The 19,072-nt window shown below is 40.6% G+C and overlaps 1 protein-coding gene across 1 annotated transcript in view; it reads left to right on the plus strand.

Annotated features, from left to right (window-relative positions):
• Nucleotides 1-18,564, plus strand: part of LOC122803144 — a 429,252-nt gene extending 410,688 nt beyond the window's left edge. The window contains exon 11 of the mRNA XM_044072765.1: nucleotides 17,675-18,564. Coding sequence (XP_043928700.1) covers nucleotides 17,675-17,682 — 8 coding nt within the window. The 3' untranslated portion in view covers nucleotides 17,683-18,564. The remainder of the gene's footprint in view (nucleotides 1-17,674) is intronic.
• The last annotated feature ends 508 nt before the right edge of the window (nucleotides 18,565-19,072 follow it).

Genomic DNA, 19,072 nt, shown 5'->3' on the forward strand with positions numbered 1-19,072 from the left:
GATGTCCTAACCAACGTCGGTATGCTCAGGTATAAAGGGAGCCAGCCTGTGTCATAACTACAGTCTTTTCTCGCTGCCAGAACCTGAAGCAGTGTACAAGTGCATCAGTTGGTCTGCTCCAGAGAGAAGCTGTCATTGGAAGGATAAGTACCCCACTGGGGAAGACCTTTCTTTTTTTTTTCTAACTCATGTCAGATAAAGTAAATAATTGTCTACACTGTGGTAAACAAATCCCACACAGAGACTTCCATACATTTTGTGTCACTTGTTTATGCTCAGACCATAATGTTCCTAATTGTCGTTTCTGTGCTAGGTTTAACGTTATATCTATTAGGCTTTGGGCTGAATTCTTAGCTTGTTTTCTGAGACAGGAATCTGTACAGTCACACATGATGGCATTGGGCGGTCATCCAGAACTTGAATTACCTAAGTACAAAAAAGAAAAGAAGCATAAGCTAAGGTCTTCGTTCGACGGTCATTCACCCTCTGACTCTCATACTAGATTGTGGTTGTTGAGGAAGGTGAGGCACTTTTGCAACCCCTTCAACCTTTGAAGCAGTGACACAGGCCTCTGTTGAGACCCGTTTGGAGTCCAACATGCCATTGGTCCCTTCTACTTCTACAGCACATACCTTTTGCTCATGTGTTAGGTCCGAGAACGCTCAGCAGGCTGCGACTTTTGACAAGTGTTTATTAACTGGTGACACATCAAGGCCTAGGCCTACTCCGGTGTATTTTCAACCCAGAGAGTCAGGCATCAGGGTGTCAGATGTACCTAGGCCTAAAGCCAAAGCCACCCCAAAGAAGGGCAATCTGACAAGGCCTTCATCTAGGCCTATGGGCTCCCAGTTTCAGGGATCCCAACAGGATTTAATTAAACTGGCTAATGACTTAATTAACATTGTAAGGGCTAAACAGACCACAGGGGATATAACCCCAGGGACAAGTAAAAAGTGATACCCCTCCTGAATTTTTTCCAGACCCATTGCAATCAGAAAAAGATTCTGATTTAGAGGATTCTGGATCAAAGGAAGGCCCCTCTTACACATCCTATGACCAATCTGATTCAGAGGAAAATCTTCCCTCTGCCTCACCACCAGGGGCTCTCACATTTGGAGAGACACTCGATGCTATGAGACAACATTTTTAGTGGGAGGTACAAGAATACCCCAGGCCAAAAGAGAGTTAGGGAATTGTTGTGCCTCCTAGAAAACAAACCTTTAGCTATTCCACCCATTTTGGAAGTAGTGGAAGATGTTTTACAAGATGCCTTCTTGAATTCTGAATCCCCCCTTGCTCTTTGAAAACCAGACAGTTTCTACAGGGTACAAGACTCTCATAAATATCTGTTTAAAAAACCCTTCCTGACCCAGAAGTCATCACTCCAGGGCCTAAGGGGCCTAGAGCCAGTTCCTCCAGGAATTCTTTGCCCATAGACAAAGAGAGTAGGACCCTTGATAGGTTTGGAAAGGAAGTATATACTTCCGCCACTATGACTATGAGGGCCCTTAACTGTCAATTCCTTATGATCAAATACCAGCAAACCATTCTTGATCGACATAAACAAAAGATTTCAACCCTAGAGGATAAAAATCTTTCCAATGAACTTTTAGACGTATGCCATTCCAATTTCCAGGTAGCTAAGCATTCCCTGTATTGTAGGTTTGATGCCATGGAGGCCTCCTGCAGGGCAGCTGCCATTGGCTCAGTGATCAGGAGACATGCTTGACTTAGGGAGCAATCTCTCACTGATCCTGTAAAGGCTAGCCTTTTGGATGTACCCCTTGACAAAGACTGCCTTTTTTGGCCCTAAAGCAGCAGCAATCCTCAAAAAAGATGGAGGACAAAGTTAAGTCTATGCAACCAGTAAAGGACTGTCTGCAAGTGCAGCCTCCTAGATTCAGCAGGAACTTCCCTGCTAAACATTGGTCTTTTCTCATCCAATGTAGGAGTAAACAGAGGAAGCCTTAGAGGGACAACCCCCCCAGGGAAAGACCTCATCAGCAAAGATCAAGGTAATGGACCTCCAGAACTCACAGGCAATGGAGTTCTAGGCCACAAGCCCCTGCCAGAGAACAATTATGACTCTCTCTCACTGCTTCAACCTCACATCCCACTCCAAAACTAGGAGGAAGGCTGTCACTTTTGCATCAAAACTGGACCCACATCACTTCAGATCAGTGGGTTCTAAACGTTATTTCAAATGGTTACAAAGTAACTTTCAAAGAGCCATTAAAATACTCAGATTACCCAGATGTACTTCAAAATCAAAAATCACAGGCACTAAAACAAATTCAAGTCCTATGCTGCCAGAAATCAGTGGAGCCAATTCCAGAAGAACAAAAAGGGAAAGGGTTTTACACAAGGTTATTCCCAATCCCAGGAAAAGGAAGGCTCTTGGCTTCCCAAACTGGACCTGTCCAACTTAAATCAGTTCCTCAGGGTGCCAAAATTAATAATGTTGATCCTTCAAAAATTACTACCCTTGATAACTCCTCAGGCCTTCATGGTCTCAGTAGACTTAAAGGATGCCTGTTTGCACATTCCCATACAACAGTGACACAGTAGCTTTCTTCATTTAGAGCAAGCTGCAGTCACTATCAGTTTTCAGCACTGCCCTTTGGATTGTCTACCACTCCAAGGGATTTCACAAAGTGTTTGGCTCCTGCTATTGCTTTCTGCAGGACGAAAGGCATCCAGATTTACCCCTACCAGGACAATTGCCTAATACAAGCCTCAGATCTGCCGAAGAACTACAAGGACCTGAAATTCACACAGGATCTCCTGACTTTCCTGGGGTTCACACTAAACCTCAAGAAATACATCACTGCCCCTGTTATGCCCCCCACTGCTGCCAGAATGTGATGGACTCCACTATGTGTCATCTCCACGCTGGGCCAGTAATCAAGGTGCCTGAATTCTCACCACTGACACTGGAGAGGTACATGCACTTGGAATACAAATGGATACACTCAATACTTCCAGTTGCAGACTTATCTGCATCAAGTACAGTTTCCCTTAAGAACACACAGAGAATGCACTCAGCCCGGGGTCTGGATGTCTCTATAGCTGTCCCCCTCCAGATCCCCAATAAGACTCCCCACTGGTACAGCTGTAGGGTTAGGTCCTCAGCCGAATGTCCAAACCAAGTCCTCCAGTACCCTCTCTGTAAACCCAGTGCTTCATGTCCCTGCCCCAACACACACACACACACATACACACACACACACACACACACACACACTGAGAGATTTAATTTTCACACACACATACACACACACACACACTCACACTCACACACACACACACACACACACACACACACACACACACACACACACACACACACACACACACACACACACACACACACATCTGGGAAAGGCTGGCACAGATGTACCTGCTGTGCCCCCTTCTGCCCAGAGTGTAAGGTAGTTATCACTGCCATGAGACACGTCACAATCAGCTACTCAAGACCATTAACAAAGGGTGTCCAATTATACTGTGCATTATTAATACTAATAAAAATGGTAGTAGTTCACCAAGGTGGCTAGGCCTTCTGGAGTGGCCCACACAGTGTCACCAAATAAATATAAGTACTCTCAAAGGCTAGATGCTAAGGACCAACCACAATAAAAGTTTTAAATATATTTAATAATAAATAATAAAAGAACATGAAAATATTGGGGTCTACTTTATGTTCTTGAAGTCCGAGAATATCGAATACGATATTCTCGACACGAGTACACCGAAAGTGCAAAACATCGAAAATGTAAACAGAAATCTCCATAGGTGGAGATTTCCATTTACTTCAATGTAGTGCGATCTCGGAGTTGGTATATTTAAGTAGCGAGGGGGGGGCAGCCCCCCACGTGGGAGGTGCAGGGGGGCTTGCCCCCCTGCCTACACTAGTTTCAATTTTTTTGTGCATTTTTTTTTTTTTGGATTTCGATTGTTTAATAGTTCGATGCATATGGTTCGATCCATATGCATTCGAGCTATTAGACTTTCGAGGTCCTAAAGTAGACCAAAATATTGAATATATATTCACAGAAAACCACAGAGTTCAAATCACAGAAAATATTAAAAACAACATTGATGGGCAGATTCATACAAATAAAGAAAAACAATCTCTAAACTAAGCTTCACTATATTCCTGACTGAATCTAAGAGAATTTACTGTCCCCTAATAACTTGCTTGGGTAAGGCAAGATGAAGTACGTAAGCAGTCTTTCTAGTCAGGCTCCCAAACAGAATACTCTATCTTCTGAGATTACTCAGTGTAAAATATAATACCCAAGACGACTTGCAGAATTACCTCATCTGGTCACTTGATTCTAGTTTCCCACAATATCTCCTTTTGAAGTTTGAGTCAGGACTTTAGCAGACTGCTACAATCCACATTTAGAGTCTTTATGGCAGTGTATGGAGGCCCCCCCCTTTTCACTGAGCTAATGAACAAAGTCTGTATCCCAGACCTATTATCTCTGGTCCTACTCAGCACTGTGGGGTGATGTTTAATGATTTAACAGATTATTTACATTTTCCTTATTTTTCTTGAAGTAAGCCAGCTGGTTAACCATTGCTGTACCAGTGTCCTCTATTAAAACATATACATTTAATTCAGATACCATAATACATGTACATTTCTCTTCATTTCAGCAGGGTGCACTGTTGATACATTTTAACACAATTAATACAAGCAGAGCTCACAAATACATTTTCAGCACAAGCATCTGTACAAATCAGCTTGAGATACAAATGACATATAATTATTTACAAAATTCCAGCTAGATGTGCTGGCACAAGTCACACATAGACTGCCCTGCTTCTCCCAGCCATGGCTGGCAGTATCTCCTATTGTCACAGTCCCAACCAAACAAATAGTTTTCCTAGGGGCACTCCTGGACTCTTCACTTCAGAGGGCCTTCCTCCTCCCAGACAAAGTCACCTTTCTGACAGACTACTTCCAACAAATCCAGGAAAAGCAGTGCATCACAGCCAGAGAATTCCTCAGAGTGCTGGGATACATGGAATCCTGTATCCGCGTGGTGCCCCTAGTCAGGCTTCACATAAGGAAGCTTCAGTAGTACCTGAAGAACATGTAATGCCAGAGCTCTCAGTCCCTGCGCACGAAAATATACCTGATACCTTGCCTCAAACAAGAGTTTTCATGGTGGGTGCAAGCTTGCAGTCAAAATCACGGCCTACCATTAAGATTCACACCACAGGGCCAAACCCTCATCACTGATGCTTCAGATATAGCCTGGGGGGCCCAAGTCCAACACCTGCAAACCCAAGGAATATGAGATGCTCAGTACAGGAAAAAAACACATACATTTCAAAGAATTTATTGCAGTACAAAAAGGATTACTGGCCTTCAAAGAAAAATAACTACCAGTGGTCCTGGTAGTACAAACAAACAATACCAAAGTCATGTGGTACATAATCCAGCAGGGAGGCACTCATTCATATTCCCTGTGTTGTCTAGCCATGCATGTCTTGGAGACTGCACACTCTCTAGGGCTACATCTTATGGCACAATATCTGCCAGGGGAACAAAATACTCTAGCAGATCACCTCAGCACAAATTTGACAGACCCTCATGAATGGCATCTGCATTGGGAAATATCTGTCAGTGTAACTCAGCAATGGAGGGTCCCACAGGTGGACCTATTTGCCAGCATAGACAACGCTCACATGAAAAAAATTCTCTGCCAGGACAAGGCAGACATCTGCATGGAGAACAGATGCCTTCTCCTTCCCATGGGCTTACCTCTTCATTTACACCTTCCCCTTGCCTCTTCTGTCTCAAGTGCTTCTAAAGATAAGGGAAGGCCATACTGATAACACCGGACTGGCCCAGACAACACTGGTTTCCGCTCATCCTCGAGCTCGCCATTCAGAAACTTGACTGTTACCACAAAGGGTAGACCTCCTCACCCAAAGCAAGGGGAGGATTGTGCACCCCATTCTTCAGACTCTCAGCCTTTCAGCCTGGATAATTCCACAGCAACCAACTGCATCACCAACTTAAAATCAGCAGGTGCAAAACTTTCTAAGACAGTTTAGAAGGCCTGGCACTAGAAAAATCTTACTCAGCCAAATGGAAAAGATACTCTGTTTGGTGCCACAAGTACCACCTTGAGCCAAATTCAGCTAACATTTCAACCATCCTGGAGTACCTGGCCAGTCTGGTGGATAAAGGCTTCTCATATTCCTCCATTAAAATACACGCCTCAGCCATCTCTGCTCACATCCCTACACTTCCTCCAATCTTTTCACACCCCCTGCTGAAACAGTTTCTTAGGGGTGCCATTCACACTAGACCTCACAGGAGGAAACCCACCCCTCCATAGGACCTCAACTATGTCCTAGGAAAATTGACCTTGCCTCCTTTTGAGCCTGCAGGTAACGCCTCTATAAAGTTTGCCAGGAGGGCATCAGAGTTGCAGGCCCTAATGGCAGTGGAGCCTTTCATTTTCTTCCATAAAGACAGGGTCTCCCGCAGAACTAATCCTTCTTTCATACCTAAGGTGGTCATGAATGTGTCTCTAAACTGGGCCATTCATCTACCTACCTTCTTCCACAACCCTCACAACAGAAGGGAAAGAATGCTTCAGTCTTTGGATGTGCACAGAATGCTGCGCTTCTACCTAGTCAGGACAAAAATCATCGAGGAAATCAGACTAGCTGTTTATAACCTTTGCTCCTGGCTTGGAAGGAAAGCCAGCTTCTAAACAGACAATTTCCAAGTGGATATCCCACTGCATTTCTTTCTGTTCCAGCCATAATGGCAAAAAGCCCCCTGAATTGATTAGGTCACAATCGACTAGGGCCACAGCTACTTCTGCAGCTTTCTTTAAGGGGGTCCCCACTAAATACATTTTGGAGGCAGCCATGTGGTTTTCTGTGCATATCTTCAAAAGGCACTACCACCTGGCAGTATTTTCTAAGTCTAGAGCAGGATTTGCATCTGCAGTCCTGCAGGGGATCCTCTAACCTCCATGATCTCCTTCCACCCTCATTTAAGCTTTGGGAATCTTCCGAACAGTCAAGACTGCAGCAATGAAACATGAAGAACATAGTACAGTTGTGTACATTTGCCATAAATGTAGATGTTCGAGTGTATTGACTGTTGCAGTCTTCTTTCCCTCCCTCCTACCCCTAGTCTACTAGGTAGGCTACAAAAATCAATTAAAATAGCCATGGGACACTTCCCCATACTACCCAGGTTTAGGTACCCATACTTTGGTTCACCTATGGTACACTTTGGGCTCCTCCTAGAAGGGGTCAAGAAAATACTAAAATGATGACACAGGATGGCTCCCTTTATACCTGAGTGTATATGTCAATTAGGTTGTCTGCCAGCCTGGAAGGCGAAAATAATTTTTTCTGGTAGTCGGGCTGACCAAGGGCTTTCATGGCAGGAAATACCAACAGTCAGGACTGCAACAGTGAATACACTCAAACATTTACATTTGTGGTAACTGTGCACAATTGTTCTTTCCTGACTAAAGGTACCCTGTCAGACTACTACCAGTAGAGAGTTGCAAATCTGAAAAATAAGTGCAGTACTATCAAAGATGGGTGTAATTTAGAGGATTATGATAGGGTCTCTGATCATAACTGACTTTTTATGTTTTTAAGCCATGGAAGCCAAGAAATTCACCTGAAGAGCAAAGCTGAAGAGGTGAAATCTTGACATCCATGTTGAGAGCACATAATAAAGGGTTGTAATTGGTGACATGTAATTCTCTGAAGCCCATGAAACTTTATTTATGTACTACCAGTTGTGGAAAAAAAGTGTAAGAGTGCCAAGTGTTTCACTGGCTTTTGACAGACTGTTAATCACTTACTGTTGTCACATAGGTAGCAGGCAGAAACAAGTGGCCAGCTATAGAACTAATGTCTGTAAAACCTCCTAGACCCTTCATTTTTCCACAGTTTTCCAGGAAGAGTGAAGTCTGTACAGCTCTCAAAAGATATTTTACTTTCTGCTGCTGTTTTTTTGTTGGTTAGAACTGTTCACTGTTAGTCCCCAGAGCAAGACACGGTCATAATACTGTTTATGGTAAGGACCCCTAAGCACTGTTAAGATCAGGTCTTACACTAAGAACATGCTTAACAATTTTATCTTTCTCCTGATTTCATTGCACAATCACAGCGTTCCATGCTCTGCATGTTCTATTATATAGTAGAGGTCCTTCTGCAACAATCAACAACATGTATTCATACCCAGGTCTTTCATTATATTAATGCAAGAAACTTGAAGTCTGACTCTCAGCATGTTCTGCTGTTGCCATGCAATGGACACATTTATTGTTCATATAACTGAAACCATACCCTCTGAACTTACCTTGGCAAATTTGACAATACTCTGTTTTTAGACTTTCAAAAGATTTAGATACTGTTAATCACTATCTTGTTCTAAAAAGGTTTTTATTTTGTTTATTTTATTTTACATTTGGTTACCGGGAAAGTCCAACTGGACACAAGTCTTTTTTCAGCAGAGACCCAGGGAGAAAAGCTCCACATATAATACAGATAAAGTACAATTTCACAGATACAGAAGCGTAACACTATACATTTTACATCAAATCAAATTATGATAAAAAATTTTAAAATGTTCACAACTAAAGGTAGGATGAAGAAATGGTACACTATACAGGTACAGACATGGAACACCTTAGACTGTACAATCAAAGTAACATCCAGTATGATATAGTATTATAGTAATATAAAGTATACACCAAGTGTCTATTCTTGGAAGTAGGAGAAACTGTTGGGAAGAAGAGAGAGGTATGAGGAATGAGTCTTGCAAGATAAAGAGAGGTCTACTGCCTGAAGATAAGGGAGGAGTGTTTACCCTGGGTGAACAAAAGGAAGACGGAGTTAGACTAGTCAGTCACAGTTACAAATCCAATTGGCTTGTAGGTGTGTTTTTAGAGATTTTTTTAAACTGAGCTAAGGATGTAGTGACTGATATATTAGTGGGCAGACTGTTCCATTTTTTTGCTATAAATTTTGAATAGAGGGAGGATCCTGCAGAGTTGTTGGCTTTAGTCACTTGAAGGAGAGGTTTATTGATGGAACATAGGACCCTAGTACCAGAGTAAGAATGCATTAGGTTTTGTATTGCAGGATTTTCTCTGGGTAGTAAAGAATCTTACGGGTTAGTGTAAGCTGGTTGTAAAGGAGAAGTTGGGGAAGTTCAAGCCAGTTGAGTTGGTTAAGGCCTGAGCAGTGGTGTGTTAGATGTGGGCTATTGCTGGCAAACTTTGCAATTTTGTTATAGCAGGCATCAAGTTTAGTTATATCCAATTTTCTAAGATTGGTAAGGATATGGAAGGCATATAAAAGTGTGGGGATGAGATGCGTTTGTGCTATTTTAGCCCTGGTGCTGTTTGTGAGGAGTTGTTTATTTCTATATAGTCCCCCTAATTTTTTATGTACTTTCTTTATGGTGGGTGAGATATGAGTGTCAAATTTCATGTTGCAGTCTATCTCAACTCCTAGAAGTTTGGTGTAAGTGATTGGAGAGGTAGTTGTTTTATTATTAGAAATGATAGTAAACATGGATATGGAAGTGACATGATTAGTTGGCTGGAATATGAGAAGTTTGGTTTTATTGGGGTTTAGTATTAGTTGAGAGCTGGTAAGCCATTCTTCTACAAAAAGGAAAGAGGCCTGTGTTTTTAACTGCAGCTCTTGGAGGGAAGGAGAGGAACAGATTAGTGTTGAGTCATCAGCATATTGGATGGCTGAGGCATGTAGAGTAGAGGTAGGGAGGTTGTTAGCGAACATAGAAAGAAGTAAGGGACCAAGGATGGATCCTTGGGGAACACCCAGTGTGACTGGTAATAAAGGGAAGAGTTCAGATCTCAGATCTCAGGGACTAGATTTTTGGATAGGCTAACTTCAGATGCAGTCCAGCAGCTCAATAACAATCATTTAGGAGATGGATTCAGGACAGGATCAGCTTTGACTATCCTTGCAGGGAGCAATGCATGTTTACTGATGGACTTTAATATTAAAATATATCCTTGCTTGTTGTCCATATTACAGGGAAAGTCAATTTTCTAGTGGATGTCTGTAGTCACATCTTGAACATTTCTAGTGAATATATTATGATAGGCTGCAAACCTTTTAACACAAGTGGAGGTCTGTCAAGGCTGAGCTGTTTACTGTCTGGTAGACTCAGGCAGATTGTAGAAAGCAGATAGCTCCTCAATCTTAGAAGTTTTTGTTTTCTAATCCCAGAAAAGCCCTAACAGTGATTTCCCTTGTTAACTATGTTACTTTTAAACATTTAGTTAATTCCAATCCCTCCCCTTTTGACAAGGATGGAAAGCCTTTGATAAATGTGGGCGGAGAATGTGTTTTCGTCTGCAACACTTTTTTGTGGAATTCTCACCTGTCAGGTTCATATGTTAAAACTCATACTTGCCTCCTTTGAAAACATGAGGAATATTATGGCATTTGTTTCTTCTTCTGTGAAAAAATCATCTGTGTAACCTGATTGTTTCTGTGTCTCAAGTGGCTACCCACTGTTTAAAATATGCTTATGATTCTGCTGATGTCACTTTAGGGCTGCTGCCACTGAAACTGTTGTGAGGAGGTTTGCTTGGTTGCAATCTAAAAACCTTTCTGACAATGTTAAAGCTGACATGTTGAATTCTCCCTTAGAAAGGGAATTAATTTTTGGACCAGACACTGCAGAGGTCCCCAGAAAGTGTGGTGTGAGAGATAAGCTGATTCAAGGAATGTCTCAGATTTTGTTCAGCCTTAATTTCCCAAGTTTGTAAAGGAATTTAATGCTTCAACTCAAACCTTTTTTCAAAAAGCAGAATAAGCAATCACAGCAAATTGCCATTAAGCAGACATTTAAAAAGGGAGGCTCCAAAAAGAAGGGAGGACCCCCCCCCCCAGAACAAAGGGCAGTCTAATCAGTCTGAGTGACTATCTCCAAGACATCTCTCCCCCTATATACTCTGGCAAACCTTTAATCCTTCTAGAAGTTTTGAACCTCCACTTCTGTCTTTCACAACAGATAGCTCCAGATGGGTTTTGAAACTAAACATTCATGGAAGTCTGTCCCTCTCCATCAAGAATTCCTCCTCATCTGCCAGATTAAACTCCTCTTTTTCCTCCTGTCATTCAGCATTTGTTGTCTCTGATGGTGATAGAAGCAGTCCCTCCTCCTCAGTTAGGAGAAGGTTTTTATTCAAGAATGTTTCTGGTGCTAAAGAAAGAAGATTCTTGGAGATCAATTCTGGATCCTTCCTTTCTAAACCAGTTTCTGTTAGTGCCAAGATGATCAGTCATATAATTTTTTCAACATCAAGAGATGACATTTTTTCATTTGGTTTTGAAAAAAGCCATACTTACTCCTACTCTTGAGAAACCTTTTTTGATTCCTAACAATTTTGACAACTACTGCTTGATCTCTAACCTTGTGTTTGTGAGTAATGTTATTGAAAATGTTCTTTATAAGCAACCTGAAAGTTATCTCATAGTTAGTGACTCTTGGATCCCTTTCATTTAGGTTTTCCCACTCACAAACAGCTAATGTGAGAGTTGCTGACTATTATATTAGCTAGACACCAATAGCACTGTTCTGTGTTGTTTTTCCTGAATCTCTTAGCAGGATTTGATACCATGGACTATGGCACTTTGAACAACAGTTATAAACGTATTGTGGTATGTTTTGTTTGGCTTTATAGTCGTTCGTTGCTTATCTCTCTGATCACTCCCTAAAAGTCTGTTCAGAGACTATTTCTTCTTTCACATACCTATTTACATATAGAGTATCACAAAGCTCAGTCTTATGCCTTTTACTTTTCACTGTATATGTGCTTCCATTGGGAGATCTATTAAGGGAGAAGAATTAGCATACTGTTATTCTGATTTCACTCAAATCTGCCTCTCCTCTCTTTTCCCATGATAATATAGCACTTTTGTATTCCTTGGCTGATGATCTAGAAAGCATACATTCTTGGCTCATCCATTATCATTAGAAGCTGAACACCTCCAAAACTGAGGCTTTGTCAGTTTATGCAACTTTGAGAGACTCATCTGCCCCCATCTCCCAGGTTTTACCTTATATGACAGCAGTAGGCTTAGATTTGTTGATAAGGTACATAATTCATATCCGGTATTGGATTCAGTAATGACATTCCAAGACCAGGTGTCAGTCTTAATGAAATCATCATATTTTAATCTGCAGAAGTCATCTAGGATAAATAACCTGCTAACCCAAGATGATCCTTCAGTTGTCATTCATGTGTTAAGTCTATCAAAGGCTGGACTGCTGCAATGCCCTATACTTGAGATTCCCAACAATGAGCTTTGCTGAATAGAGATGGTACAGAATTCTGATGCAGGGTTATTACAGGGTACATCTTGCTACTGACATATTGCCCCTGTTCTGCCCAGACTACATTTGCTACCTGGTTGGTAAAGAATCATCCTGTAAGATCTTCATTCTGCCCAGACTACATTTGCTACCTGGTTGGTAAAGAATCATCCTGTAAGATCTTCGTGTTCATGGACCTGACAATTCTTGACCTGGGTCCTTTATACGTGAAGGAGCTAGAAGTGACCTACTTCCTACTCTGGTTTTAAATTCAGCCCACTGAGGAGCTTCTGGCAGTCCCACAGGTACATCTTGGAAGTTCAGGATTTCACTCCTTTTCTTATCAAGCTCCTCACCTGTTGAATGTGGAGGCTTTGGGAGAGTCTGACATTGTCCGGCTGCTGGGGAGCCCTTAAAGCCTATATTCCTGAACTGGCTTATGGTGGGGTGGGATGATGATAATCCCTGCAGTGTCCATTCAACATTATATTTGCAACTGTGTTTTACCTCTTGTATGTTTGTGTAAGTGTTGTGTGAAGTATTTACTGATGTTAGTGTTTTGGGTTAAAACACCTCAAGTAAACTTGCAGTATTCTAATCCAGCACACCCCTTTCTTTGCATGTATATTGCTCATTGTCTGTCACAGTTGAGTTTAAAGACTTTCCCTTTCCTTATGCTTTTACTAACTGCTTTGCCCCATATGGTTCTTCTTACTCCACCTTTCAGTGATGCTTTATTTTCCCATCTCTCCTTTTCAGTTCATTCTTTATCTCACCTACATTAAATTTAATGATGGCCCACTGATTAATGTTGCTGTGTGAAATCACGTTTCTCCAATTCACTTTCTGGTTGGAGTGTCTTCTGTAGAGAGATTACCAGTTCTCTCCATGTCTAGATGAGCTTTGCCAGAGATCTTTTTTTTTTCTGGTTCCCAAAAATATCCAAGAAGGTGTATCGGTGATGCTCAAAGCAAAGTTTCTCCAAAGTGCGTGGGTATGGTTTGCATATGTTCTGCGATGTACCAATTTCCTGTCCAAGAGTATCTCCATTACTTACCCAAATAAGTTCCAGATTTAAAAGACACTGCATTGGATAAAGTAGATATCAACAAAGGATGAATGTGTGGATGCATGCAAGCACAGATTAATGGATTTACATTTCTTTCTGTCTTTTTCTTCCACCTTTATCATTGCCTAAGTAAGGAATAATGAACATTCCTCTCAAAACCTTCAACATTTGTAGGCCTGACATAAAGTCAGATTAGTGATGCTTTACATGTCTTACATTCCTTCACTGCTGTCTCTGATCATGAGTGATGTAAAGTTTTGTAAATGCTTAAATTTACTGAAGTCACACAATTGTTACTGTTACCTGTACAAATACTTGCACTAGAACAAAACTGACATTCTGCTGAAAATTTGTATTGTTGTTTTGCAGATCATCATCAACCCCCTTTTCCCATTTTCTGTAGGAGGTCAGGGTGCTGAGTCAACTATCACCATTTGTCTGTCAATTCAGTGCCACTGTCCTGCCTTCTTTAACACTTATGCCCGACTGTCGCAGATCTTCTCTCACACAATCCATCCACCTCTTTGTTGGACACCTTTATTTCCTTTACCTTCTTCCTGTCCATCCCAAATCTTCTTCATTGGATTGTCTTCTGCTTTTCTGCAATGGTGTTGAACCACCATAATCTGTTCTCTTTGACCTTTTCTGCAATTGGAACTACTTTGGCTTCTGTTCTTATGTTCTCATTTCTTCATTTTTCCGACAATATGCAGCCTACCACCCATCTCAGGCACTTCATCTCTGTCACCTCTAGTTTCCTGATCTTCTCTGCCTTTAGTGCACAGGTTTCTGTACCAAACAGTAGAACTGGTTGCACCACTGTGTTGTACACCTTAGTTTCTAGCTTCTTTGGCATTCTTCTGGCATACACTACCCCTGATGCTCTATGCTAGCTGGTTGCAGCCCCTCTGATTCTGGCTTTGACATTCTCATTCAGATTTCCCTTCTCCTCAAAGTCTGAATGTGGAGATCAGAGCTAGATAGTGACACTTTCTTTGTATCTGTAGTTACATGAAGTGTAATAGTGGCTGATCTCTTACAGTATGCTAGCTCACTGGTACTTATGTGGGTAAAAGTTAAGTATAGAGTGCTGTAAATAAGGCCTGCTTAAGCCCCAAAGCCTTGCTACTTGTCAAAGTCTTAATCTTTGGGTTTGAAAACAGTCCTAGTGGGACTCTAGAAGGAGTAACATACCAGAAGGAAGGCAATCTGGAGGGTATTCATGTGAGCGAAAGGAGCTGATACCCTTTAAAGGAGGGACCACTTGGATGTAGTCCTGCCTGTGAACAATAGCAAGGAAAAGGTATTTCAGGTTGTCCCTGCATGTGAGGAAGTATAAAGACAAGCTTAATTGAGTGGAGCTTAGCACTGGCTTCTGAGGTATCAGTAAGTATGATTCATTTATTTTAGCCAGTTGTTTTTGCCAGAACCCTGTGACACTGTGCCTGATGGCAAAGAAATACTGCATGTCTTCTATTGTAGAATGCCTGTAGAGGATGAACATTTAGCAAAGTAAGATTTTTTGTTTGCAATGATAACTGATTGAATACTGCAGACAGAACTTCCTAGGTAAAATGCGTTTTTCCTTTTTTTGAAGCTTTTTTTTGTAAGTAAATATAAACTTCAGACCAGAAAGTTGCCTCTAATGACTGATTTAATTATGTTTTTTTGCATAATCATGTATTGTTTCAAAATTTTTATACTTCCAAAGTGAATGGGCTTTACAATAGCTCCTAGTCAGTGTGCAAAAACAAATGACTGCAGTATCTGCCATTTCTGTCAATAATTCAGGCATAATACTTTCATTATGTATGGCTAGTTTGTACAAATAGAGATATGTGGATTCAAGATTTGTAAGAAAGTAAAAGACGTACTTGTGGTGATGTGTGAATTTTCTAGTAAAGTAAGTGCAGCATTACAGGGAGTCTATAGTTAATCATAGAATGGAGTAAACATCGAACGGCTGATCATCGAATACAAATCAGCGAACGTTCACTCCATCAAACCTATGAGACAGGGAAAGTAACTACTTGGCCAACACTTCCCTGTCTCATACATAGTAGTATTTCAAACCCCTTTTCCCCTCTGTAGTGCAGTTTCAGAATTGGCATATATAGTTAGTGGGGGTGTGGGGGCAAAGCCCCCCACCTGGGTGGGTTTGAAATACTGCCATGTGTAAGATGGGAAGAGTTGGCCAGGTAGTTACTTCCCCATCTCACATGTTCGATGAGTGAACATTCACTGATTTGTGTTTGGTGATTAGCTGCTTGATGTTTACTTCATTCGATGATTAACCATAAACCCCACTGCAGTCAGGTACTGCAGTCTGCAAACTTCCTTTTGTACTTACCTGGCATTCATTGCTTTTGGGCTACATCTTGGGTGCCATTCATACTTTCAGTGTTTGCCTTTCGGGATCCATTTCTATATGACTTCAACATTTCATAAACTTAAGTGCATACTGTATTCTTCTTAACCATGCATTGTGTTAGTTTATTTATAATAGTTTATCACGGTCTATCATAAAGTAAATGTGACATAAACAGAATGCTTTTTCAAAAATTTTCTCTCTGAGCACCAAACCAGAATAGGAAGTAGGGCAGTGCAAGCTCCTTCAGGTACAAGGGGCCAGGTCATGAGTGGACAGAACAGTAGTATGACAAGTATGCATCATTATGTTGTTTGTTTAAGTATCGTTATGCTGTTTTCTTTTATTATTCAAATCAGGGAGCTATCACCCATTTAACATCCTCATGCAGTGCTTGTCTGACGGTGCTGCTGAAGGCTGGTACAAGGTTACGGGGGTTATAAAATATAGCAGAAAACAGAATTACCATACATTGATATGCTGTACTGGCATGATATTGCTTAAACGTCCTTCCCAAAACACATTTATGCAAATTTGCTATTCATATCTGTTATACTGCATCTTCGCCCCAAAATACTTCATGCTGTAGTTCCTTCCAAACCGAAGTTTCTTTCTTGTAATAGTAAATTAACTCATACCATAAATAAGATCTCTAGTATGGTGATGTGACCAGTAATGCACTGGCTTCCTTAAAAAGCTGCAGTGTACCTTTTTTAGATTCTTTCCTAAGACTTATAAAAATTTTACCATAAAAATCCTTTTTCTTGTCTTGCATTTTGTTGACTTCCAGAAACAGAAAAAGTGCAGTCTGCATATATTGGGTGTTAGACATTCTGTCTGCACCCACAAAGACAGAACAAAAGGGAGAAAGATTACCTATTTCTTTTCTCTGTTTGTACCTAGCCTTTGGTCAATCTATAATGAAGCCATCTTTTTAAGGCTGAGAGTATCCCTTCCCCACTATCTGTCACAGAACAGAAGATGAAAGGCTGAAACTAATGCTTATTTGACAAGTGCAGCAAGAGCCCCTGAGTGAAGTCCATGTTATTCCATTTGTAGACAGATACATATTTGGAGTATCCCTTCCCCACCACTATTCTGTCATAGAACAGAAGATGGAAGGCTCAAGCTAATGCTATTTGACAAGTGCTGCAAGAGGCCTGAGTGAAGTCCATGATAGTCCATTTGTAGAGTGATTATGTATATTTACAGTATATATGGACTATCAATTCCCCACCACTATTCTGTCACAGAACAGATGATGAAAGGCTGAAGCTACTGTTTGACAAGATTTGACTGTTTCATTTGTAGAGGGATATATACATGGCTGCTACAAGGAGTATGGCACTTATTAAACATTGTCACAAATATCATTGCTGAGAAACATGTTTCATTTCATAGGTTTTCCTCAGTATGATTTATCTTAAAATAAGTACTTCTGTCTTCCCTGCTTGACTGTTTCATAGACTTCTCTACCCAGTGCCGTGGAGTATTGGGATAAAGCCCTGACTATTGCCCAAGAGGCCCAGGTTCAACTAGCAGTTTATGGTAGGAATGGTATTGAGATGGGAGGCCTTTGCAAAGATAAAATGTACTGCATGTATTTTTGTCTGTGTTAATGTAGTTAAATACCAATAAAATCAATGCTGGTTGCAGATGAAAGTTCAACAATGTCTAAATCTTAGCACCTCTGACTGTGGTACCAAAGATTTGTGGTTCATTTGTGACCCCGTATCCCAGAATATAAGAAATGACACCAGAAATTGCAGCAACTGTTTCATTTCCTTTGGAGTCATAAAGTAAACTCGTAATAATGCATTAACATAGTGAAAAGAACTTGGTCACTTTATTACTTTTTCTTTTGTTTTTAATTTTGTAGATTCATAATTGTGACAGAGCTTGCAAGATGTCTGAACAAAAACAATGCTGCATTTCAAGACCCAGGGAGACAACAAAAGGATGGAAGAATACTGAACCTGTATTACTTAGATGACATGAAGTGTTCTTTCTTCCATGTATATATGTATATTGTGAGAAAATGGATACTTGGGAGCATAATGGCAATAAAACATGCTTTAGTCATTTTTCATTGTGAAATTCTAACAAGATGACCTATGTTTACAGACAAGTTATGACATATTGAATTATGGGCAAGCATTAGATGGACAAACAGCATTATTGAAGTAATGAATATGAATTTGCAACAACTTAATGAAGCAGTTGTTGATAGATGGTCTTGGTGTGATGAGATCATGAAATGTCAGACTCTAGTAAACAGCAATGATGTTATGATGAATTTGAATTACAAGAGCACACAGATACTACATTTTTATTTCAGAGGAACACAATTAATTCAGTATATTTAGTTTCAGTATAGGGTGCTCAATTCAAAGAAAACCAGGGTATGGCATACGTTTTCTGTAGTTGGTCTAAGTTAAGTTATGAAGTCAAACCATTCAGTTAAGGCACTGAGAAAACTTGATGTCCTTCCTTTCTATTTTTGCAGTATTCTTAACATGAGGAATCCCCTGCCAAGGGTGACCCGACATCCACCAGTATACCAAAGCCTTTAAACTATCACAAATTTAACATGCCATTTTTACACATCCTCAGTCAGTTGTGTTTTTTTTATTAACTGAGAATTAGTGATTTGCTAAACACTGCTACTCAAATACTACTCTGCACATTCATACTGCAGATTTCATTTAGCCATTTAGTCATTTATGTTAGCCACAATGTCAAAATAATATAAATGATTTTATATTTTAATAATTGTTTCAGGCTAATTTTCCATGGTGTCATAATAGAGTATACCATTGCATAATGAAAGACACCTGTATTAAGAAACAAACCGTGGGATTCAATAAACTCAGTGTAGACTTTGTGTGAAGCTTACAAGGAGTTTACATGTTTCCATGGTGCACAGTAGCTCTTAATGCATACTCATGCTGTGCACCACATTCAAATGTAAACAAGCAGGATTTCGTGGCTAGCAACAGTGCTGGCAGCCAAGAAGCCGAGTAAAGCAACACATATAGAGAGCTTATTTACATCAGAGCAATCTGGGTTAGCGGAATTGCGTGGAATGTCCCAGTGATCACCAGGGTTTATCATATATTAATGTATATGTTCCAAGCACAGTACATGACATTGTATACAGTGTAGAATGTTGTGGAATCCCATTACAGACAGTTTATACAAATTGTGTAAATTATCTGTAAGGGTACATGGACTGACATTTATAATAAACAGTCATGGAAAGTGTGTTTATTAAACA

Source organism: Protopterus annectens, chromosome 5.part1 (genome assembly GCF_019279795.1).
Source record: "Protopterus annectens isolate FY-2018-M chromosome 5.part1, PAN1.0, whole genome shotgun sequence".
Classification (NCBI taxonomy): Eukaryota; Metazoa; Chordata; order Ceratodontiformes; family Protopteridae; genus Protopterus; species Protopterus annectens.